The sequence below is a fragment of the Marmota monax genome, unplaced genomic scaffold (genome assembly GCF_021218885.2).
Source record: "Marmota monax isolate L192 unplaced genomic scaffold, Marmota_monax_Labrador192_F-V1.1 WCK01_AAM20220418_F8-fsc00004, whole genome shotgun sequence".
NCBI classification, from domain to species: domain Eukaryota; kingdom Metazoa; phylum Chordata; class Mammalia; order Rodentia; family Sciuridae; genus Marmota; species Marmota monax.
In genome coordinates, this window is record NW_026692881.1 from 10,866,273 (window position 1) to 10,890,894 (window position 24,622).

Below are 24,622 nucleotides of genomic sequence, written 5' to 3' on the forward strand. Positions count from 1 at the left end.
ATCAGATGGAAACATGATGTGGCTTCAACAGATTTCATTTTATTTCCTCACACAATGTAGATCAAGGGAAATAGAAAGAGAGGAGAGGAAAACAGAATCGACTTAAATGACTTGCAATCCATCATTTTGCTCATGTTGCTAACCAGAGAACATGTGTTGGGGCAGAGTGACTGGAGCATCCCAGTTTGCCCATGACAGCCCTGTCTTTCTGCAGTGCCTGGAGCAGTAGCAGCTGGCACGGGCGGATCAAAGGAGGAATGAAGGGGTTCCAGAGCTTCATGGTTTCAGACAGTAACATGAGTTTTGTTGAATTTGTTGAGCTGTTCAAATCATTCAGGTATGGCCTTGAAGTCCTTCTTACTCTTTCCCGGGCCCACATGTTTATAACAATACTACATGGGAGTTGTTTTCTGTTCCTCGCTCAGCGTAAGGAGCCGCAAGGACCTGAAGGATCTCTTTGATGTCTACTGCGTGCCCTGCAACCGATCGGGCTCTGAGTCGGCCCCACTCTACACCAACCTGACAATTGAGGAGAACACCAGTGACCTTCAGCCTGACCTAGGTTTGTTTAATACCTTAGGATTTCCCTTTTGAGAAATTTCTGTCTAAAAATCAAGGTCAGAGATCCAGTCACACAAGCTCCCAGCCTTTTGCAATAATGTGCTGTTACCTGGAGTTTGGTGGAACTGAATTATTTCAAGAGATCATTTGGGGCAGGTGCTATTGAAATTTTGGGCAAGGAAATTCATCATTGTTCAGCCCATATGTTCCAGGATATTTAACCAGTAGTGCCCTCCAGTCATTCCAACAACCAAAAACCCTTTCCTGACCATTTCCAAATGTCCACGAGGTGCATGGTGTGTCACAGTTGAGAAACACCTGGTTCTTTCCTACCTATAGGCAGGTGGGTGCTCAATCCCAGGGCAGGAGTTGCCTGCCCTTTGACTTGAACAGTCTTTGGTGACCACAGCAGAGTCCTCCTATATGAACATCCAAGACATTTTTCCTACTATGCACACCACAGTGTCTCGTTCTATCCCCCTGGCTATCATCACCATTACCATCACCATTCATGCTATTTTTTAGTCACCTGCACATGTTAAGCCTGTCATTTTCTCCTCTGTTCTTGCTGGAACTATAAATGCAAAGAAGCAAAATGAAAAACTTTCTTTTTTCATGCAGTTGCTTCAAAATTATTTATGTTTATGTTATCCTTAAGCTAAGAATTTACCTATTGTTCAAAATGTGTATAACTATGGATTAGTCAAGTAACTGCACTTTTTAAAAAGTAATTAGACTTTATTTTGTTTTTTAAGCTTATGGGAAAATGAGCAGAATACAAAGTTCCCATATACCAACCCCATACCCCTACCCCCACCCAGGTTTCCCCTATTAGTAGTACCTTGCATTACATTTGTTATAATCGAGTTAATGTTGATATATTGTTAGTTACTAACATCCATAGTTTATGTTAGGGATCACTTTGTGTTGTATAGTCTTTTAGTTTCAACTAATGTATAATGTGTATCCACCATAAGGGTATCCTGCATATTTCACTACTCTGAAAATATTCTCTCTTCTATCTTTTCATCCTCCCTTCAGTCTTCCAAATTCTTGGAAACTATTGATCTTTTTACTCTCTCCATAATTTTGCCCTTTCTAGAATGTTGTATCATTGGAATCATATAGTGTATAGTTTTTCAGACTGGTTTATTTCACTCAGCAATGTGCATTTAAGTTTTCTCCATGTTTTGTAGCAACTTGATGGCTCATTTCTTTTAAGCTGGATAATATTCCATTGTATGGATGTACCACAGTTTGTTTATCCATTAATCTTCTGAAAGATATCTTGGTTGCTTCCAAGTATTAGCAATTATGAACAAAGCTGCTATAAATATTGGTATGTAGGTTTGTGTGTGAACATTAGTTTTGAAGTTCTTTGGGTAAATACCTAACAATGCAATTGCTGGATCATATGGTAAGTCCATGTTTAGCTCTATAAGAAACTGCCAGATTATCTTCCAGAATGGTGAAAATTAAAATAACTGGTGTGAATGTATACCAGTTAGACCATTAAAACATTGCTGGTAGAGTTGTAAAAAGGTGCAAACATTTATTTTGAGAGGCAGTATGACATTTTCTTGCTAAACTAAACATACTCTTTTTGTACAATCTAGCAATTGTGGCTCCTTGGAAATTTACCCAAAAGATTTAAATTTTGTATTCACAGAAAAACTTACGTACAATTGTTGGTAGTTATAATTTTAAAGCACAGGAAAACCATAATTTTAAGACTACATCTTCAGTCTTTACATAAAGAAAAATGTAGATGTAGTTATTCTCAAAAACTGAACTCTAAATTTGGCCTCCAGTCCCTACTGAAGCTACATTTTATTCTCATAGGATTTCAATATCATCAACCTAGCTCTTATCGATTGATTGATTGATTGATTTTTTTTTATTCCCTCAACTGTGTGAAGCCAGATGTCAACACTGAGCTTGATTAATAAAGAGCTTCTCCAGTTCAATGAGTTCATAGCACCATTATCTGTGAAATGTACCTTGTGCAAGATGCTGGCATGACAAGAGTCCATGTTGTGTGGGTGACTTTGTTTCAGATTTGTTGACCAGAAACGTCTCAGACTTGGGGTTGTTCATTAAGAGCAAACAGCAGCTTTCAGACAACCAGAGGCAGATATCTGATGCCATCGCTGCTGCAAGCATTGTGACAAATGGCACTGGGATCGAGAGCACATCCCTGGGCATATTTGGGATTGGCATTCTCCAGCTCAACGACTTCCTGGTGAATTGCCAAGGGGAACACTGCACTTACGATGAGATCCTCAGCATCATCCAGGTTTGTGCTCATTTTGTGTGTGTGTACTTGCGTGTAATGCCTCTGACTTCTCTGATAATTTGCTGCTGAACATTTATTCTTTCTATGCTTCTTTCCAAAGTCTTCACATCTGAGACAATTTGAGGTTTTTGTTTGTTTGTTTGTTTTGTTCTTTTGTTTGTTTGTCTTTAAATATCAAATATACTAATGTTTTATTTAACACATAATTAACATAGACCCAATGCTGTCCATGACTCAGAGACCATTACAAGGAGTCAGTATGGGGCTGCAGATATAGCTCAGTTGATAGAGTGTTTGCTTAGCATGCACAAGGCCCTGGGTTCAATCCCCAGCATCAAAAAAAAAAAAAAAAAAAGTCAGTACATAATTCCTCCTTGTTATTCTAGCATGCACAACAGAATTAGTCTAGGTCTTCAACTTCTTTTCTCATTTAATAAATATGTATTAACACCTACTATGCTAGCTCTGTTTCAGGAGCTGGGAATATAGTAACTAATGAATGAGATCAGAGTTCTGACCCTCAGTGTAGCTTGCATTCTAATGGGTGAGGCAAACAATAAATAAGATATAGTGTAATTTCAGATAACAATGAGTTATGAGGAAAATTCAGCAAAGTAAGGGATGGAGTGATGTGAGAAGGCTAAGGAGGAGTAATTAAGCAAAAGCCACTATGGGGAGGTGGCCTTTAGACAGAGCCTAAATGAGTAAGTCATGTGAGATTCTGAAGAAAGAGCATTCCAAACTTGCTGAGGCAGGAGTGAGCTCCAGGTTTAAGAGGAATGACAAAAAAGCTAGTATTAGGGGAGCTACATGAGCCAGACAGAGAGTGGAAGACATGATTTTAAGTGAGTTTCAGGGGCTGAATCATCTAGGCCTTTTAGGCCATGGGAAGGAGGCTGACTTGACTTCATGTGAAATGGAAAGCCTTTGGAAAGTTTTGAGTGCGAGAGTAACATAATTTATGTTTTCAAGAGGTCGCTCTGACCACTTCGGGGAATAAACTGTGCTGAGGGATGGAGGCAGAGACTGGTTAGGAGACTATCCTAGTCGCCCAGGCAAGAAAGAGGTGGTGATGGTGTAGACTAGAGAGATTGTGGGGATGCTGTGCAGTGTGGCTGCATCACTTTCCTCAGAATTAGCCGTAGTGTGTGATTGGGAATCTGTGGATTAGCTATCCAGCAGTTGGACTTGATCACTAAAAATATGTGAGTAGCTGTGCACAGTGGCACATACTTGTAATCCCATTGATTTGGGAGGCTGAGAAAGAAGGATGGCCTCACCAACTTAGCAAGACCCTGTCTCAAAATAAAAAGCAAAAAGGACTAGGGTGTAGCTCAGTGGTAAAGTGCCCTGAATTCAATTCCCAGTACCAAAAAAAAAAAAAGCGGGAATATTATCATGTCGTTGTGCCCACTGTATTTTTAGATCAGATGGGGTACTAAGTGCCCTATGCAAATTATCTCTTTTCACCTCCCACCTACTCAATGGTAACTGCTATTATTATCCCCATTTTCACCTGGATAAACTGATATGCTTTGTTTTCATATAAATCAGCCTTATTCTTTTCTCTTGCTCCCCTTTTTTCTCTTAAATAAATATGCTTAGTATAATAAACTCACATATAATAAATATTTTCTTTTGGGCTAAAAACTACATCTTACTGGTACATTACTAAATTAGTTCAAATATTTGGTTTAGATGTTTCCTGATGAAAAAAGAACAGGTTTAAAAAATCATGTGGTGGTTTTTTTCCCCGCTTAGTTTCCTTTACCTAAATAACACTTCTTCTTTTTTTTTTTTTTTTTTTTGTATCCCATGCAGAAGTTTGAGCCTAGTATCAACATGTGTCATCAGGGCCTAATGTCATTTGAAGGATTTGCAAGGTAACTTTTAAAAGATCTTTTGCCCATCATTTAAGAATGTCAGTTGCTCTCATGCAGTCTTAAGAAAGTGTGTTTCATCTAGGTTTCTGATGGATAAAGATAATTTTGCCTCGAAAAATGATGAGTCACAGGAGAACTTAAAAGAATTGCAGCTACCCCTCTCCTACTATTACATTGAGTCTTCACACAATACCTACCTCACGGGCCATCAGCTCAAAGGAGAATCCTCAGTAGAACTCTACAGCCAGGTACCGAGAAGGCCACTTGCAATGTGGTTTCCATTAAACCTCATTATTTATATAACCCCCAAGGTCACAAAAACCTGACCCCCGATTCCTTCAAAGAGCTTATAAACTAGGACATGTGAAACGTAAGGAGCCATGATGTGTGGGAAAACTGCCTATACATACAGCAGTTGTTTTCTTTACTTCTTTTTGTTTTGTTTGTTTTCTCCATCTATACTTAACCCTTATTCTAGGCACCAAAAAAAAAAAAGTATTTGTTTGAGACTCCTAGCTTTTAGATCCGAGTCTGACCTACTCCCAAAATTAGATTTTCCCATGGGAAAACTATCTAATCGTTTCACTAAATGCTAAATAAATCAATATATTGTAGTGGGAAAACGTAGTAGAAAATGCAACTTTCTTACAGAGCTAATCCCAAAATATTGTTTGTTTTGCTTTGCAATTTGTTAGACAATCAATCTGTCCCTATGGTAACCAACTTGAGGGGAAAAAAAAATTGCACAGACGGGAGGCACTGTCCCTCTGAATTCATGGGAATGCTCTATGAAAAAGTGGGCTGTCTGGACTGGGAAAAGCACATCCTTTTGACCTACACATCCAGTTCTCAATGGTCTGCATGTCCGTCGCCTGTCTGTTATATTGTCTTCAACTTCCTCTTTCAAGCTGCCTGTTTTTTGAATGCCCACAAGAAGTTAACCAGAAGAGAGCTAGGCTGGGTCCAGGGAATATAAGTGTGTGGTTGTGTACCTACAGGCCCAAATTTGAAAATCATATCAGTATTATTTACACAACCCCAGCAGCAATGGGATTCTTTTGTTCTCTGGATTAGTCCAGATATTCCTCACAGCAAGAGGTACATTTTGTCCCAAAGATGATCTAGCATGAAATATGCATTTTTAACTGTTTTCTAAGGGACCTTTATTGTGAAATGAAGATTCAGTGTCCTTGGGGTAGTAATTTTCAAAATAGAAGGCTGTTAAGGGGCCTCAGCTGCTGACAATGAGATGAGCGAGCCACAGGATAGGAAGGGTGGGAATCCTGGATACCCTGCCCGACTCCTTGAAGTGCTTCCCTTCTATGGGTTTTCTATGTTGGCCTTTCATTTGCACAGAGAATTCCAAATCAAAAGAAATTTGAAATCCGTTGTTCTATGGGAAATTTAAATGAAGATAGATAGATAGATAGATATAGATATACATATACAGATGGGATATGATATGTATGTGTATGCATATATACACAAATGGGGTATGTGGGTACCTATATACACATATGTCTCATTTGTATATCCATATGTTAATACACATATGTAATATACATGCATGTGTACATATACACATATATAAGTACATAATACATATCTTTGCATGTCTACATATTTGTGAGTGTGTGTTTTCCTCCCAGGAAAATAATCAAGTGTCAATGCCTTAGCTTTATTCCTACTTCATTATTTGACTTCAGTTTTCAAACTCCTTAACATTATACCCAAGTTGAAATTATCACAGCTTTTGAATAAGGCACAAGAACCCTCCAAATATACTCACAGATGTGATTAGACTGGTGTCAGATCCCTTTCATTCTGTTTCTAATCGCTCTCCACTCTCCCTCAGTCCTCCTAGTTACTTCCTATCATTTCTCTATGGAACAGATGAAAAATGAGAATAAGCCCTGTTCTTCTTACCTGGAATTCCCAACCCTGGTCTTCTAGTTACACATGGAGGCCTTAAGGTCATGCAACCTTTGGTAAAGACATTTAGTCTTTTCATGCTGAAAACCCATCTAATCTGTTGCTAGTTGCTGGACAATTCTTCCCAACCTGGCAGTCTTTCCCAGGAATGAAGCATCCTTGTGTCCTACCTGCCATATTACAATCTTCAGCCCAAGACAATGTACTTATAGACACTCTAGCTGTTGCCAGGAGCTGGTGACCTCAGAATTCTAGGCCACACACTATGATGTTTAATGGGAAGAACCTAGCAAGTATCGCACATAAAAAATATTAAAATAAAAAGCATTCCACTATCTAAACTTTGATGCAGAAACTTTTTGGCCACTAAACCCTAACAATGGATTTTTGTCACATGGAAATAGTTATGTGAATTCTCAAATAAGTAGGTCCATTCATAGATATATCAGCCTCTTGGCTTCTATGACCTTTCCATCATGGGATAATTGTTTAAGGTATTCTACAGGTAGAGTCCTGAAGGAAGATGAGGAAGTTGCTTCAAACAGATATTCCAGAGCTCAAACCCAATCAAGCACATGTGTTGGGAGCCCTGCTTACAGTTTTAGATCCAGGACAGCCAATGGGTATCACCTGATCTGATTCATTGGTGGTGTTTTCTGCAGTACTTTGCTGAAGCGCTTGTGAGCCTAGGGGCAAGTGGGCTGAATACTTTTTCATATTTTTTATTGGTGCATTATTGCCATGTATAATTGTGAAGTTTGTTGTTAAATACTCATATATAAGTGTGCCAAAATCGATAATTGGTATCTGCTATGCATATGGAAGAGAGGAATTTATTTCTTCTCCAGATGTGGTTTTGGGTTTAGATAGGCAAAATCTTGATAATTCCTTTCTTCTGTTCTTCTTACTACATTTTCATAGCAAAGAAGTTTCCACATTGCTAAATTTGGGTCTTAATGGAGAATATTTCATACAGATTGGCTTCATGTAAATGTTTAGTCCGCTCAGTAAGGAATTGGTGGTTTTAATTCTTCTAGGCTGTGACATTAGCACCTTTACCTCCATTTAAATCTAACCATATAGAGCTCTTGCTGGGCTCTCTAATTTCAAGATGTGCTGTTTCAAGGAATCAAAGGTGCAAAAGGCAAAGAAAGAAAGAAAAAAAAAGTTTATATGTTTTTGCTCTCAAATTGATCTTTGAATAATATTCAGCTCTGGTAAATGCTCCTACCTTAATCTGTTCTCTCCATTCCCTAACCCAGATTAATTGTGGACTTTGTCCAAGGTGCAATAATTATTTTAGATTTTATACCCTTCTGTTTTATCCCTGAGTGCAAACACTGATTGATGTGTAAACTGTATGCTAGGTTCAATTTGAAGCTTTATCTCCAGGTGCTCATCTGGGGTGGATTCATTCATTACTCACACAGGTCCTCTTGCAAGGCTGTAGGAGCATAGAGCTGGACTGCTGGGATGGAGATGATGGGATGCCCATTATTTATCATGGACATACACTGACAACCAAGATTCCTTTCAAGGTAATGCTTCAGCACTTCCTTCAAGTAAAATCATGACGAGATATTATCTTCATCTGTCTTTCAAATTAGTCATCTTACCAAATTACATTTTAGATCAAGGATTCTCATGCTGGATCTGAATAAATATTTCTCAAAAATGTTTGCAATATTGTGTAGAGTGTGCACATGTTCATCTTCCTGGAATTTGATCTAGAACTCTTATTGATTCTTATTTAACCAAAATTTAGTAACTATTACTTTACATTAGTTAGGATGTAATGATATCATTGCAATTCTTCATGATGTGATGATATATAAAGGCAGGATATATTCTCTTGCTATGAGAAATAAAGGACAATTTGCCCTTTTATCCTTCTGACAAAAGCCAATATTGTCAGAAGGATACAATTAAATAATTAACATTATAAAATAAGGAGATTAATTTCCCCCGAGAAGATTGGTCACCCAAGAAGACTGATCTCATGGGATTATTATTTCAAATTCTGGGTAGCATATTAGTTCACTTGTGTAATTACTCATTTAGAGTGTTTTTGGCTGTGTAATATCATTTTTCTCTGAACGGTGGTCAGACTGGGAAGGAATATTATTATTTTCATCTTATATGTACAGATAGTGACTGAAATGCATTTTCTCTTTAACTCATTTTCCTATTTATCACTATTAAAACTCTTGTACTGTATAGATGGGAAAATGAGTTGATAACTAAGTTTGTAGACCCACATGAATAGATGTAATATGTGTATTTTTGCCCCCAATAAATTAACTTCTTAAAGTATCTCATAAGTGATGCTAAAACTAAAAAGTGTCTGGGAGAATATGTGTACATTATATGAAAATACTGTCCCATTTTATATAAGAGACTAGAGTATCTCACAGATTTCAGTATCTGCAGGGTCCTGGAATCAACCCCCTACAGTTATACTGAGGGATAACTGTACATATAAAAGGATGAAAATCACCTTTGGCCATAGTCTGCTGAATGCAACAATTTAGATGCTTTCTGGCTATGATGTAATACATTGCTTTCTGACCACCCTGGACAAATAGCTGACTGTAAGGAACTGTTTTGGATCTCATAGGATGTGGTTGAGGCCATTGATCGCAGCGCCTTCATCAACTCTGACCTGCCAATCATCATATCCATTGAGAACCACTGTTCATTGCCTCAGCAACGAAAAATGGCAGAAATTTTTAAGGTGAGCTCCCCGCTAGGAGGCAGGATGGTATCCTGGCCTTTGTCTTGCTTGTCTTTGGGCTTTCAATGGGACTGCTGTGGGCCACACCACAGCTGGACTTTGGCCATGAAACACATTCTACTAGGGGCCCACAGACCTGAGAAATGGGGCTTCCCTAGGAGCTTGGACCTCCTCTTGAATGGCCCCTCTTTTCAGCTATAGTGATGTAAAGTCTGTTCTCTGACTTCTTCCAGAAAACCTTGGGAGTTAAAAACAGACCAACTCTTACAACACCTCTAGTAACACAAGTCAGAGATGCCAGGATGTCACCTGTCAGTTATATGTGGAAAAACTGAAACTATTTTAAGTCAAATCTTTTTGTGACCTATACTACAATTCAGGGATCCAAGTTAGCACAGAGCCTAGACTAATCAGAAATGTTGTATATTGACAGACAGCCTTCCTTATAGAAAGGAATTGTAATGCAGACAGATTTAGGAGACATATTCCATTAGCCTTCCCCTCTCTCCAGTAACAGAAGCATTTGGAAACATGGCTCTTAATGGGAAGGAGGGGCATCAACAGAGTAAAATGTCACCCAATATTAATGCTAACAAAAAATTTGGCCTTTCATATTGCTTTGGCCTAAGATTTGATTTGTTCCTTTTAAATTAAAAAAAAAAAATTCTAAGAATACAAATTGCCACATTTTTCTACCCTCACCCCAGTTGATCACTCTGTGTACCCTCCTTCCACCCACCTCCTGGAGAGACATTCTGCTGTAGAGACCAATGCTCAAAAATCTTTGTGAAAATGGTGTCTGTGGTTCTTTATCCTATGTGGAGGCAAATTTTCCCTATTACCTTCGGTCTTTGCCCTCACTTCCCATCCCCTCCAAGGTTCATATACCTTTGACTTCTTATCCTCATCGGGAACAGACCACATTCTACCACAGCCTCCAGCTGAATCTGTTTTCTTCTTTAACACATCAGACCCCCGAACATTTCCCTGAATCTTAGAACTGGCCCCAGCTGCACAGTGACCTAGATCTCGCCCTGTCCTAAACACCTCCCTTCCTTCAGTAAGACACTGTGGAGGGAAAATAAACAACTCCTTTCCTCCTTCCTCTTCCGGGGATTTTTAAAACAATTCGGCCAGGCTGAATTATCTAGTACATTTAGGAAATCTAGACATATTTAGCCAGTGGAGACCAAAGACCTGGTATGTTTTCCTTTGTTCCTTTTAGACTGTGTTTGGAGAAAAGCTGGTGGCTAGATTCTTATTTGAGACTGATTTCTCAGATGATCCAATGCTTCCCTCACCCGACCAACTTAGGAGGAAAGTACTTCTTAAAAACAAGAAGCTAAAGGCCCATCAGACGCCCGTGGACATCTTAAAACAAAAGGTACCCTCTTAAGCAGGATATGAATGTGCTGTATGCTCAGAACAAAGAAATTGTCATTTGAACCTTTCTGAGGACCTGCTGGGTAATCAGTTTTTGAACACTGAGTTCCCTTAAATGTTGTATTTGCTTTTTGCCTTTCCATTTCCAATAAATTCTCTCATCCCACTTACCTGAAATTTTTCTTGTGGAATTGTTCCCACATAGAATGTAACACTGTGCTTTAATTTATTCTGAGTGGGTTCAGAGCTGTCAGTCCCAGGGATTGCCATAGTCCCTATTTAGAGAGAGCCCTCTTTAGGGAGAGCTCTGGGGCTTGGGGTCTGTAGTGGAAGCCTCATAGCCCTGTGATCCCAGTGTATCATGGTGGCATGTTGACTTCTACTCCTGCCTCACCCACAGAGATCTGGGCCAAAGTCCCACACCCCAGCCTGTGCATCTGTGTAGAAGTTCAAGTTCAGGACACTGGATTCATAAGCCAAGCTGCACCCATTTGTCCCTCAGAGTAACAACTGCCAAAAAGTACTTGTTCTGTTTGAGAGGGCGCTGTTGGCCCTAAAACATTACTTTTGAAACTTACAGCAACCAAGAATTGCCATGTAAATCAGCCCCACACAAGAGCCGCACGGCTACAACCCAGGAGGCAGGACATTCAGAGCCCAATCTAGAGTGTAGCCTAAAGTTTTGATTTTTCTCTGTGCCACCACCTCCAAGCCTCCCAGCCCAATTCCAGTCCTGCTTTGGTGGTTTCCAGAAAACAGAGAATTCAGGACAATGAATTTGGAAACTTCTCCTCATCCATTAATACGAAGTGTCAAGTCAAAGGGAGTCAAGTGTCTAGTCGGATTTAGTTAAATAGTCACCTTGGCATAATTATCACCCCTTCTCAAAGCCTTAATTTGTAGACCTTACAAACAAGGTCTGAGTTTAAAGCCTGAATGATACGCAACATGATATTGCAGGAAGAAAATACTAAGTGGTAAGCTAAAATACAGGGTTCTAGTCACTGACTGTGTCACAAATCAGCCATGTGACCATGGGCCAGTTAATCTTTCTGTGCCTCAATTTCTTCATCTGTAAAATGGGAATCTTATGGTAACTGGCCTTAAAGGACCCTTCTGGCACTAAATTCCCATAGAATCTTTCCCAAGGCAAACTGTAAGACCCCTGTCAGAATTGGAGACCATTTTTTGAGCATCTTATTATCCCATGTTTCAGTCTCCATTTCCAGGGTTTCTTACCATTCTGGAACATTAGTGCTTCTCTGAGTGGTCCCTGGAGCATCCTGTTACTTGCTGTCCTAATAAACCCCAAGGAGCTCCCAGATCGTTCCACTTACCCACTGAGAGTCCAGGTAGCCCAAAGTCCAGGCTGAGCGGGAGATTTGTGTTATATTACCTCTGACTTCAAGAAGCCCTTATGGTTTTAGATGGCTTCACAGTGAGAAAGGAAAAAGTGAAGCCAGAGGAAGCATCATCTTTAAACCTACCCCTCGGAGCTGGCACATGACTGTAGTTCCAATGGCTCAGGAGGCTGAGGCAGGAGGATTATAAGTTCAAAACCAGCCTCAGCAACTTAGTGAGATCCTAAGCAACTTAGCAATACCCTGACTCAAAATGAAAAATAAGGGTCTGGGGTTGTGGCTTAGTGGTACAGCGCTTGCGTAGCATGTGGGAGGCACTGGGTTAGATTCTCAGCACCACATATAAGTAAGTAAAATAAAGGTCTATTGACAACTTAAAAAAAATTAAATAAAAAGGGCAGGGGATGTAGCTCAGTGATTAAGCACCCCCAGGTCTATCCTCTAGTAACACCTCCCACCCCCCAAAAAAACCCCACACTCCTGGGTACAAAAGTGAATGTGTCCAGAAAGGGCCTCAACCAATCCATCCTAACAGATCACTGCTGATCAGGTTTTCCCTAATTGGAGTGACTTAAAATTATCATGGATCCTCTGGGCCTGTGGCCTTCAAACTCTTTTGCTTAAGTATCAAGTGTTACAAACTATGTATTTCTCTCAATAATTTTTCTTTCCTTTCATGTGCTTTATGATATTACATATTTTTATCACAAGTTTAAACAGTTACAAAACATTTATGTCTTAATACTATCATATACACACATATTTTTACATAAACACTTTTACAAATATGATATACAAAATAGTCCTCATAGTTGAATCAATGGATCTTATCAGACAGATTTATTTTCTGTCAGAAAAAATATCTGAATTTGCTTTTAAATTCAAATACACATTGTAATATCATCTCCATGATGACCATCTTGACCTTGAATTTTGATTCTGAGAAGAGAAGAGGAAGGGAGGGAGGGTACAAAGGAGGGATGTGGAGTCTTAATCATGTTCATTGCCCTGATGAAATGAGGTCCTCCCAACACATTAGCATCTCAGAACTTTCTCTCGGGAGCGCTACATTCTCGGGTGCCCCTTTTATTTCACCTCGGGCATTACACTGCGATAGTTGTGGGGTGAGAGTTCAGCCTGTTTCATGTAAGACAGAAAAAGATCAGTGGTGAGAAACAGAGGTGGGAAGAGAGAACAGTCAACTATCTGCTTATTTTGTGGCAAGATTTTAACAGAGGATTGAACCCAGGTGCACTGTAATACTGAGCCACACTTTCAGTCCTTATTTTATTTCAGGACACGGTCTCACTAAGTTACTGAAACTGACCTTGAACTTGCCATCCTCTCACCTCAGACTCTGGAGTTGCAGGCATTACAGGCATGCACCCCTGCACCTAGTTAGGCAGGCCTATTTTTAAAAGGGCACATACACATATATAGTGAAGGTCCAGAAACTTACTCCTTTAAAAATATCTGGACTCGCATATCCCTAGAAGTCTTGGTGTGCTCTAGAAGTGCACATTTCCCAACCGAAGTCCACATACAACCCTAGACCAAAAGTTACACAACCAGTCACCTTCTGGTGCCCAAGCAGGAAATATCAGTGTGAGGAGCCAGCTGAATATGTAACCACTGGAGGTGGTGAGGCAGGCATGCAGTGTGCAAGTCCCCCAAAATGAACAGCTCTAATTCAATTGATTTTTAAGTCTTTTTGAGCTGAGGGTATAGAGCAATTGTAGAACACTTGCTTAGCCTATGTGAAGCCCTGGGTTCAATTTTCAGCACTACATAAATAAATACATGCATTTTAAATGCTGTACCCTCTGGACATGATAGTGTGAGCCAGTGGTCCCATTTCCTTGGGGTGCTGAAGCAGGAGGATCCCTTGAGTTAAGGCCAGCCTGGCAACATAGTGAAATCCTTTCTCTTAAAAAATAAGAAAACAAGTTGTTGCAGCAGAGCCTGGTCTGGAGGGGAAGTTGGCCCAAGAACCACCAGTTTGAGACCTCCTACAGGGGCACTTTCATCCAGACCTGCACTCTCAAAACTGCTGCAGGAGACGTGGCATTTGGTTGGGTTCCAGACCTTACAAGACCTGCACCAAAAAGCCTGGTTATAAAGTCACTGAAGTAAAATGTACTCAACCACCCTTCCTCCAAGCGCCACCTAGCAGTAGGTGCTGTTTCTTTCTGAGCACCATTCCCCCAGGCTATTCTCTGAAGACTGCAGCCTGGAGAACAGGTGGAGCTGCCCTGGCTGTGTGAGACATGCAGGCCACTGTCTTCCAGATGTATTTGGATGCCCTTGCCTTTCCCATCTTCACACAGTCATTTGCAGCTACCTCAGGCTTCCATCCCACTAATGATAAGTCATGTTGTTATGGAAGTGTTCTTCATGTTGAGCCCAAATCTTCCTTCCTGTTTCTCCTTCTCATTGACCCTACCTCGTCTCCTGGCACCTGTACAGAGTAATTTCATATTTAGGAAGCCATCGGGTATTTTCCTACGAGCTTTTCTCTTCTCCAAGCTAAATGTCTGTGTCAACTGCTTTATACAGGATGTGGCTGCTAAGACTCTTTGAGTAAGAACATTTGGGATATTGTTAAATTTATGGATATTCTTGAATTTACCAATCTTAAAATGGGATTTCCAAAACTCAAGATGGGAGTCTGATGGCATGAGAACAGTGACCTCCCTTATTTTGAATTTTAAACCACAGTTACTACAACCTTAGACTATTCTTGATTTTTAAGTTCTTCATTGCACACGGTGTTCATGTTGAGTTTGTGCAAAAGAAAAGCAGTTCCTTTTTTTTTCACACAGGTTATTCTTGTGCCTGATACCTCAATATTTCCAGGTTTATAATAAATTTTAACCTCTTGTAGAGGAGAATCAAATATTTACCTCCATAAAATTGGCTATTCCTGCTTTGGTATGTTATTGCAGCCTACAAAGTTCTTTTGAGTTTTGTTTCTGTCATCTGGTGTATTTATTAGCAGATTTCTAAACTGTCTTCATCTCAAGTGCCCTTTGGCCCACAGCCCCAGGTCCTTCCAAAAGAGCCACCTGAATTCAGGGTGTCTGATGCTCTCCTCTCTTACAGCCCAAGTTGCTCCAGATTGTGATTCAGCTTCTTTATTTATAGAATGGAAAACTGAAGCCTGGCCATTTGTGTGACTTTCTCAAAGCCACCCAGTTGTAATGGCAGAGCTAGGACTCAGACTTGGGTCTTCAGACAGGACTTTTCAAAGGTAATACAGACGTTAGGATGCAATGATAGGATTCACTGGGGCACTTTAAAAAGCAAATTTGAAGGTCCCAAATTTCACCCGCAAAAATATGAATTTTGGGAAGAAAGCCCAAGCCATCTATTTATTGAAAAATAATTCTTGCCAGACACGATGGCACACATCTATAATCCCAGCAGCTTGGAGGCTGAGGCAGGAGGATCACAAGTTCAAAACCAGCCTCAGCAACTTACTGAGGGCCTAAGCAACTTAGTAAGACTCTGTCTCAAAATAAAAAATAAAAAGGGCTGGGGATGTGGCTCAATGGTTAAGTGCCCCTGGGTCCAATTCCTGGTACCAAAAGAAAAGAAAAAGAATTCTTATCTCTTGGAAGTTTGAGAAACACTACTTACCTGCTGTTTCCTTCGGAGTGAGTTACCTTGTCTAAAAGGCTAAGGCAGTCACTATGCAGGAGACTTTTTCTTGGAAGCACGGGTCCACTCTTTCCAAACCCCTCTTTATTTTCTAAGTTCTCACAAACCAACTAATTAGTAATCTATTCTGGAACATTGTCAAGTGTCACCTTGACACTGCCCACAGTATGATTTCCTCAACTCACCTCTTCCTCACTTTGGAAATGAGATGATGTTATCCCATCCCAATTGTCTAGGATTCACAGCCATCACCATGATCTCCCAGCAAGTACTGACCAGGATTCCACAGTCACACCCTCAGACCCTTTTTTTCATTACCTGGCATGTCGTGAGTCTAGACCAGATGCACTGACCACACGTGAGGCCAGGTGAAGTCGACAGCTCCAGCAAGCTGGGACCTAACCTTTCAATTAGAAGATGTGGGTCATTTCCATGCAAAGAACTCACCCAACAGTGACAATGAACTGACTCCGGGCAGGATTTCTAGATCCCAGCTTCTGCCTCAGGTTTATGCTGAGGCTGTTCCTGAGACCTCCTGACCACACCCTACAGAATTCTCTAGGAGTCTTACCATGTGTCCTACACTCCAGTTCCCTAAATTCAAAAGTTCAGCTTTATTGATGGCTGGCTCTGTGCCAGGTGCCAGGACAGAAAAGAGTGAGACATGGCTCCTGCCTGACCCCATAGGAGCAGTCTCCTCATCTGAGCCCAAGCTCGAATCCTCTAACCTATATCTGAGCTGCTTTTATGCAAGGATTCTGGCTTTCTTTTTCTGCCTCAGAATAAGTAGGCTATTGCAAAGGAGGAGGGCATCTGCTCTTGGCTAGCTGGTCAGCCACCTCTTCCATGCTTCCTGCCCCCTGGAAGTATTCAAGCATTTAAGGGCCTTGGCTCACAGCTTCCTGACACTGCTGTTTGTAGTCCTTGGATAGCATCCTTCCTCCACATGGTTCTGACACTTTTTTGCAGGAGGGTCTGCCAGGCCCTGTGCATCATCATTCCCACCCAGAACTTGGCCTTAGCCAAGTGCATCGAGTCCGGCCTTTTCTCTTATCAGTGATACACACTCTTGCTCTTGTGGCTCACTTGTGCCTAGAACAGAATTCCCTAAGTTCTGAAGAGCACTGGTCCTATTAGACACTCTGAGAAAAAGAAAGAAAGGATGAAAGCAAAGGAGGGAGGGAAGGATACAGGGAAAGAGAGGGAGGAAGAAAGAAGATTGATTCCTGGGTTAAATAAGCATGAGAACTGCTGCTCTGGAAATCTTGGAAGAATCACGATGTCCTTTAGCATATTAAATAAAGGCTATGGGAAGCCCTGGAGGGGGGACGTGTTTTGATTTGGTTAAGCTACCATTTCCAAACTTTCACTGTGTTTTGTGGTAACTGAATTGTCAGTTTTTCTGTATCAGCTATTAACATCCACAGAACTCTATAAAACCCATTTTGAGAAATCCTGGCCTAGACAATATCCAATTATCTGGCATGGACTGCATCGAAAAAACATTATATCTGGATGTAGACAATAGGCCACAGTCTATCTTCCTTCAGTATATGTTTTTACGATAAAATAATATCACCATATTTTATAAAATGTAGAGAATCATTTGAAAACATACATAATTCCAGGGCCCAATATAACCTCTACTACAGGAATTCTTAACCTTGGTAATATCCACAGCTAGAACTCAGGGGCCTCTGGATGCAAGTGGAAGCAAATTACATCTTTAATTTTACTAACCTCTAGCTGAAATTTAGCATTTCCTCTGATTATACACATAGAAACAAACCACCGCAGTGTTGGCAGCACTCTGTCTTTGTCAGCAGTAGAGAGGACAGATTTTTTTTTTTCAGGTAACTTCACGGTCATCACTAATATCACCAAGAATTATTTATGCTCATCATATTTTCAAAAACATCACTTCACCTACCTCTATATGTTTTTTACTGTGTTAATGAAGAAACAAGTGGGCACCACGGCATACAACTGTAGTCCTAGCTCCTCAGGGAAACTGAGGCAGAAGGATCACTTGAGCCCAGGAATTTAAGGCCAGACTGGGTATTGTAGCAAGACTCCCTCTCACAAAAAAGGATAGAGGCTGCATGTGGAGCTCAGTGATAGAACACTTGCCTAGCACACATGAGGCCCTGTTTTCATCCCCGGCACTGCAAAAAAATAAATAAGTAAATAAGAAGGGAAAAAAAAGCGCATTTATCCTCACAGCACAAAATTTGTTTTTCAACCCTTTGACGACTCTATTCAACACTATTTATTTTTTTATTTTTTTATTTTTTTGGCAGAAGGGGGGATTTATTGAACCAGCATGCTGGGGCTCCGTGCCCACTCAAGAAGGGAAAGCAGCCCAGAGCCCCGATATTCAACACTATTTAATTCCTTTGTAATCATTTCATTTTCTGCATCTAAAACATCATTCTGAGAAGGGATTCTACCTCACCAGACTGCCAGAAGGATTTGTGACACACAAATGGATCAAGAACCCCTGCTGTGTTAACATATACCATCTTTTCTTTTACTAATATCTTTGTATATATTACACTTTGTACATATATAGAACAAGTACAAAATTATATAATTATATGAATACATACAATTATGCAAGTATAAATATATGTATATATGTATAAATACAATATACACAAAATTCTGTGTTCTTTATTCAATAAATGACCTCCCTCCCCACACACATCAAATTTCCCAAAGTTTCTAAGCCTGTTTTTTTAATCTGATTTGCATTTCAGATAAAGTCTGTTGAAAAAGAGCTTTCTTCAAACTGGCAACTCTTCTTTTGATCTTTGTCCATAGAGATCCTAATATTGTTCTTAAGATCAGAGGACTCTTCATATTATTTTAAGAAGGAAAAAAAAAGTGGGGGAGATGGTTTTTAGCCCAGACTTACTGTTCCAAAATTGATGGGTTGTTTCACATCTTCAGTCATTAAGGATGGATCCTGGGTTTTCAAGGTACCAAAGTTTTCTCTCAGAGGATTTGCCCCAGGAGCCTAGGGAGCTGGGCACTACACGCAGGTTCTTTGTGATCCTTTCTAAAAGCTCCAGGAGTCTTCCTGCAGGAATGTTGACATTTGTCCAAGTTTTGACATTGCATTTCAAATGAATCTAGAGGTTTTATTCCTCTCTCAAATGAATCAAAATAGGGTAATCCACTTTTAATTACTGTAGGAAGCCTTAGGTGGTAGTTTTGACAGTTCTAAGTGAAAGTTCAGTTGGTTGGCATGTTTAATATTTAATTATTGCTTTCTTACAGGCTCATCAGTTAGCATCCATGCAAGCACAGGCTTATAATGGTGGGAATGCCAATCCCCCACCTGCCAATAATGAGGAAGAGGAAGATGAAGAGGATGAATATGATTATGACTATGAATCCCTTTCTGATGGTAAGCGAAACAAGGGTCCAATGCTGTGTGTAAAGGAAAACTTAAATGATTTTTTCTTTCTCTCTCACACTCCCATCCCAAAATAAGTCTGAAACTCTGTGAATCAAGAATACAGATTTTTATAATATTGTCTGAAAGTTTCTGAATCCAGGCACCTAGTGAGGAGCAAGGAAGGAAAATGATTTATTCTGTCAGCTAGCATGACCACAACCCAGAGAAGAGTTGTGCAGGGAGCACATTCCTAGAGAAAGAGAATTATAGCAGAGAAGTTCACTTCCACCCTCTTGGTTTCTGATGTGGCTGAGGCTCTGGGCAGTTTTAAACTGTGGCTGAATCCTTTCTTTCTCCTCCACTGCCAATAGGGGGCAGCATCACCACTCCATGCTGTCTCTCTCATTTCAACTCTTTCTAGAAGGATAGAAATAAAGGCGCCTCATTCCCCTTCCCTCCCTGGTTCTCAGATTACTAAGCCAACAAGACATTTCCTTCTGGCCCCACCAAAGGTCGGGGCAGGGAGGGGGGGACATGACACAATACCAAAAAAGTCAAATGAATGATGTTACCCACAGGTTACCAGTAAAGGACTTTATTCATGTAAGAATTAAGTTTCAAGTGTTTCATTTGTTCTAAATTAATACTATTTGCTAGAGATGGCAAAATGTTTTCTCGGACGCCTTTGCTGATATATAACTGTTTTGTTTGGTGTCTTCTGAAAGAAAGCAATACAGTAATGAGAAAATGCCAAGGTTCCTACTTATATAAACATTATATATGTAGCATATGTTGTTTCTCCATTGACTAATTGTTTTGCTAAGCATATAGGTAGCCCCAGACTACTGTCCACTTACTACTGGCATGACGACTCAGCCACTCTTTTCTCAATATCTGCTCCTCACACTCAGATTGTCTCCAATTCATGTTTCAGTTCCATGAGCCTCTATCACTGATGACAGTCCTGTCTTTTTTCCGACCCAAAATATAATATCAGGCTGCAACCATTTAATATTTGTTCTTCATAATAGTTGTTTGTTTCCTAACATCAACTAGAAGCCAATTTACTTGACCCAAAACTCCATAAGATAATAAGAGGGTCACAACTAACCAGATATAAAAAGGGAGAAAATTGAAAGGAGTCAAAGGCAATTTATTTATAGCCTATTCCTGAAAAGTGATGGAAATGTGAACATTTTTATGTAGGACTTATTCTTCCCCATGGACTTTTATTACAGTTGTGGTAATGTCCCATAGAAGAAAAATTGATACAGATATGAAATGAAAACCACACTGAAGAAATCAATCAATGCAGATGTCATTTAACCCTGGAAGAAACTAGTCTAGGGGAAAACAAATTCACTCTCCATCATAAATGACTCCTGTGAACTTTCTGTACTTTTGAGAACAGGAAAGAAGAAGGCTTTTTATAATCATTATTATTATAGGCATTTTTTATTTGCAAATAACAAAATGAACAGGTGGAAGAAGGATCTTTTTTTTTTCAGTTAGAGTAAAATTTAATCCTACCCCACTAAATTTCTAAGATAGTTGCATGTATTTTTTATAGTTAACATCTTTTTTAAAAAAAAATTTTGTAGTTGTAGACAGGCAGGATGCCTTTATTTTATTTGTTTTTGTACGCAGTGCTAAGGATCAAACCCAGTGCCTCATACGTACTAGGCAAGTGCTCTGCCACTAAGCCACAGCCTCAGTCCTGTATTTATTTTTTTAATCAGTGAAAAAGAGGACCCCATCAGACTCTGTGAGACTTTGGACAGTGTCCTCTCACCTTCTTGGTTTAGGTACCACTGATATATAATAAAAAGTTTCCGTGAAGTGTTTGGTAATTTTCTCCCCCAAACACTCAAGTGCTAGCACTAATACTATGATCTATAATAACTTCTATCCACTCCCAACACGTGATTATTTCCTACTTCATTGAAGATCCCACTGACTAGCTGATTCCCAAATAGGCCTTGCAGGTGTGCTGTGCCTTGTTGAAGCTTGTCCTATGAAGGCTTCCATATGTGACTATTAATTGCCTTATCTGGTGTAGTTTTCCAATGGTGATCCTAGCACTGTGCTCATCTCTACTTTCCTCTACCATCTCCACTTTTTCCAATTGGGATGAAAAAAACTAGAATTCTGCCCACTGTAGAGGCTGCCTCTTAGGGGGAATCTTGAAATTTTCCATGCTTTTTATAATGATAAGTCCCTTTGAGAAACTAGAAGCTGTGACCAGTTGACTCTGAGAAATAAATGTGCTCTCAAAATTCTGTACACATTTGTAGGAGTTTCATCAACCTCCTGAGGGCCACAGAGGAAACCCATCTCTTTACAGTCAGGGTCCCCAGTGTGTCTCTATGACAGCTCTAGTCCTCAGTTTTCATACCCACAAGATAAAGGAATGAATCTAAAGCCACTTTTGGCTATAAAAGTGAGATGATCCTTAGTCACAGAATTATTTCAAGAAAACCCTAAGGAAGTCACAAAGTCATGTATTTGAGGTTGCTACTAATTGCTACTCTGCCTTTTGGATAATAAATTCTTAATGGATTTTTCTTTCATTTAATTTTCACTCCAGTGTTACTGTTTACTTCAACTAGTTTTGAACATACACTGGAGCACAAGTTTGAATTTACCACTTAATATATGCATATTTTATGACAACAACTGCAAGATTTTAACAAATTAACTGATTTCTGTTCATTGAACTAAACTTATACTGGGAGTATCACAACAGTCCGTAACTGAAAATATGTAATATGAATGTGGCTACTGAGAGCATGATTAACATTAATAATGTTTGCATATATTTATTGCTAGCTCTTGCATACCTATATAGTCAAAATAGTAAATCTACCAAACATTTCTTGTTTCATTTATCTTGTGATCTAAGCTGTTATTTATGCTTTGCTTCATGCCTTAGTTTAATTTATCTGGCTTTTCATCTCAGTTCTCCTTACTTGTATACCCTGTCTGACTCTGTTTTTCTGTAGCAGATGTCCTTACTGCTTCCCCTGCTCCTAACAGTCAGGAAGGTAAACATCATCTATACGGGCATTTTAACTGCATGGGTATCAACATTATGTTTCTGATCTCTTGGGCCTGATGAGCATGAAGTTGTGACACTTTTATGAATACAAATGTAAATGAAATGATTGGTCTTGTTTACTTCTTGGCAGCCTGCATGGCCCTTATTTGCTATAAGGATATTTTGGTCTAAGCATTTGTAGTCTGATGAGTGAGAAATTCGCTTTTTTGTTTTTTTATGTTAAAAGAGTGTAATCATGCCGGGCGCATTGGCGCATGCCTGAAATCCCAGTGGCCTGGGAATCTGAGGCAGGAGGATCGTAAGTTCAAAGCCAGCCTCAGCAACAGCAAGGCTAAGTAACTCAGTGAGACCCTGTCTCTAAATAAAATAAAATTTAAAAATAGGGCTGGGGATGTGGCTCAGTGGTTGAGTGCCCCTGAGTTCAATCCCCAGTACCAAAAAAAAAAAGAGGATAATCATGATAACTCACACTTTTACAGTCATTCTGATTAGAAATGCTAAAAAAAGAGCAGAACAAAAAATTATCTGTCACCCTTAGATATATTTACAAGTTTGAATTCCTGTTCTTAAGATTTTCACCTAATAATTAAAATTGTGAAGACTTTGTTTTCCAATAAATTGTAATTATAAAAATTTCATGTTGCATAGAACAACAAGTGTCCCCTATTCCTGCCACACACTGGTTTTGACATTTCTCAAAGTAAAAGAAGCCAATAGCTTCATTTCAAGGTGAGGGTGATTAAATCATATATGTACTGTCTAGAAGTGCTTCAACCACTAAATCCTTCCCAGACTTGTGCCGTCAGCTTCTTGATGCAGAATATTTTCCACAGCATTTGCAGAGTTCTAACCATCTGTTTGAAAATGATCATTCTCGTTTAAATTGTGTCTATATGGTACCAAAATAACTGGTAAATTCGTAAGTTAAATTGAAATTAAATATGTCGACCCAATTTCTAAAATTATAGTTCAAGCCATTATTTTGGTATCATGTAGACAGAGCCTCGGTCTCGAAGACAAGGACAATTGTCTGCCTGCCCTCACAATGAAGTACATGTTGCCCTTAAGTATCACATTTGGTTGTTCGTTACTAAAGCCTGCTAATGCATTTTCAGACAACATTCTGGAAGACAGACCTGAAAATAAATCATGTACTGACAAGCTTCAGTTTGAGTACAATGAAGAAATTCCCAAGCGGATAAAGAAGGCAGATAACTCTGCTTACAACAAAGGAAAGGTGGGTGGATGGTTTCTGTTAAATAGTATTTTGGTACTCAATTCCTTCCTACCTTTCCCTTCACCTTTGCCCTCACTGACCCACGGATGCCAAAGTGATAACATGAGACACCCACCTGCCATTGAAAGTTGGTGTTGATTTATCCCACCAATACCTACCAAAGGTGTACGTATGGCAGACACCAAAGCGGCACAGGAGGTGGGTCAGTGATGGAGACAGACCTGTGGACATGTGCAAAGAATAGCAGTTGCCCTGTGTTATCAGAGCATCAAGGACAGGCCCTCAGGGAAGGTGACATATGAGAAGGAAGATTTGGCCAAACAGACAGAATCAGGGCATTCAGGCCAAGAGAGCAGCCTGGTTGTTCAGGGAATTTCATGATGTCTTAAATGCATTTATAACAACAAGAAAATAAAAGGGGGCAGCTTGTAAAGTGTTAAAGAGGAATAACACCAAGAATAGGAAGATAAATGGGATCCCCAGACCCTACCCTCAAGGGCCTCACAGCATGTAGGCTGAGCGGGTCTACAGAAGGAGTTGTTATGAGTGACATTGTTGGATGACAGAGTCATAGAATAGGTAAAGAAATTGAGCCACCATAGAAACATAGTCAGTTCTCTAGGGCTGTTCCCTGTGTAAGTCAGTGGGTTATGCCCCAAGGCACTTGAAGGATGAATGAGTCTCATTCTTGCCCTCAGAAAGTTTTCACTCCAGGTGAGGTGTTAGGACCCCAGTGCAGATATGTACTGAGCCAGGAGAGGACACTGATGACCCTCCAGGTAAAGTACAGATAAAGAGCGTTGGGAATGCACAGGCGAGTGACTTCTACCTTCCATGGAAAACGGTCTCATTTTCTCTTGATAGGTTTATGACATGGAACTGGGAGAAGAATTTTATCTTCCTCAGAATAAAAAAGAAAGCAGACAGATTGCACCGGAGCTTTCTGACCTTGTCATCTATTGCCAAGCAGTAAAATTTCCAGGTAAAATGTAGGCAATGCCATCTATAACAAAGACACCAAAGGAAGAAAGTATCCTATTTATCTAACTAGACATTGTGAATGCTCCAAAATAAACTGTGTGGCCAAATTAATGGTTATAATATCTTCTAAATA

The 24,622-nt window shown here is 39.8% G+C and overlaps 1 protein-coding gene across 5 annotated transcripts in view; it reads left to right on the plus strand.

Annotated features, from left to right (window-relative positions):
- Window positions 1–24,622, plus strand: part of Plce1 (phospholipase C epsilon 1) — a 363,943-nt gene that overhangs the window by 308,580 nt on the left and 30,741 nt on the right. For all 5 annotated transcript variants that reach the window (XM_058581097.1, XM_046450435.2, XM_046450436.2 and 2 more), the window contains 11 exons: window positions 215–337; window positions 426–562; window positions 2,619–2,857; window positions 4,679–4,740; window positions 4,823–4,988; window positions 8,103–8,210; window positions 9,290–9,406; window positions 10,632–10,790; window positions 19,093–19,222; window positions 23,387–23,508; window positions 24,373–24,490. In XM_058581097.1, the coding sequence (XP_058437080.1) occupies window positions 215–337; window positions 426–562; window positions 2,619–2,857; window positions 4,679–4,740; window positions 4,823–4,988; window positions 8,103–8,210; window positions 9,290–9,406; window positions 10,632–10,790; window positions 19,093–19,222; window positions 23,387–23,508; window positions 24,373–24,490 (1,481 nt within the window). The remainder of the gene's footprint in view (window positions 1–214; window positions 338–425; window positions 563–2,618; window positions 2,858–4,678; window positions 4,741–4,822; window positions 4,989–8,102; window positions 8,211–9,289; window positions 9,407–10,631; window positions 10,791–19,092; window positions 19,223–23,386; window positions 23,509–24,372; window positions 24,491–24,622) is intronic.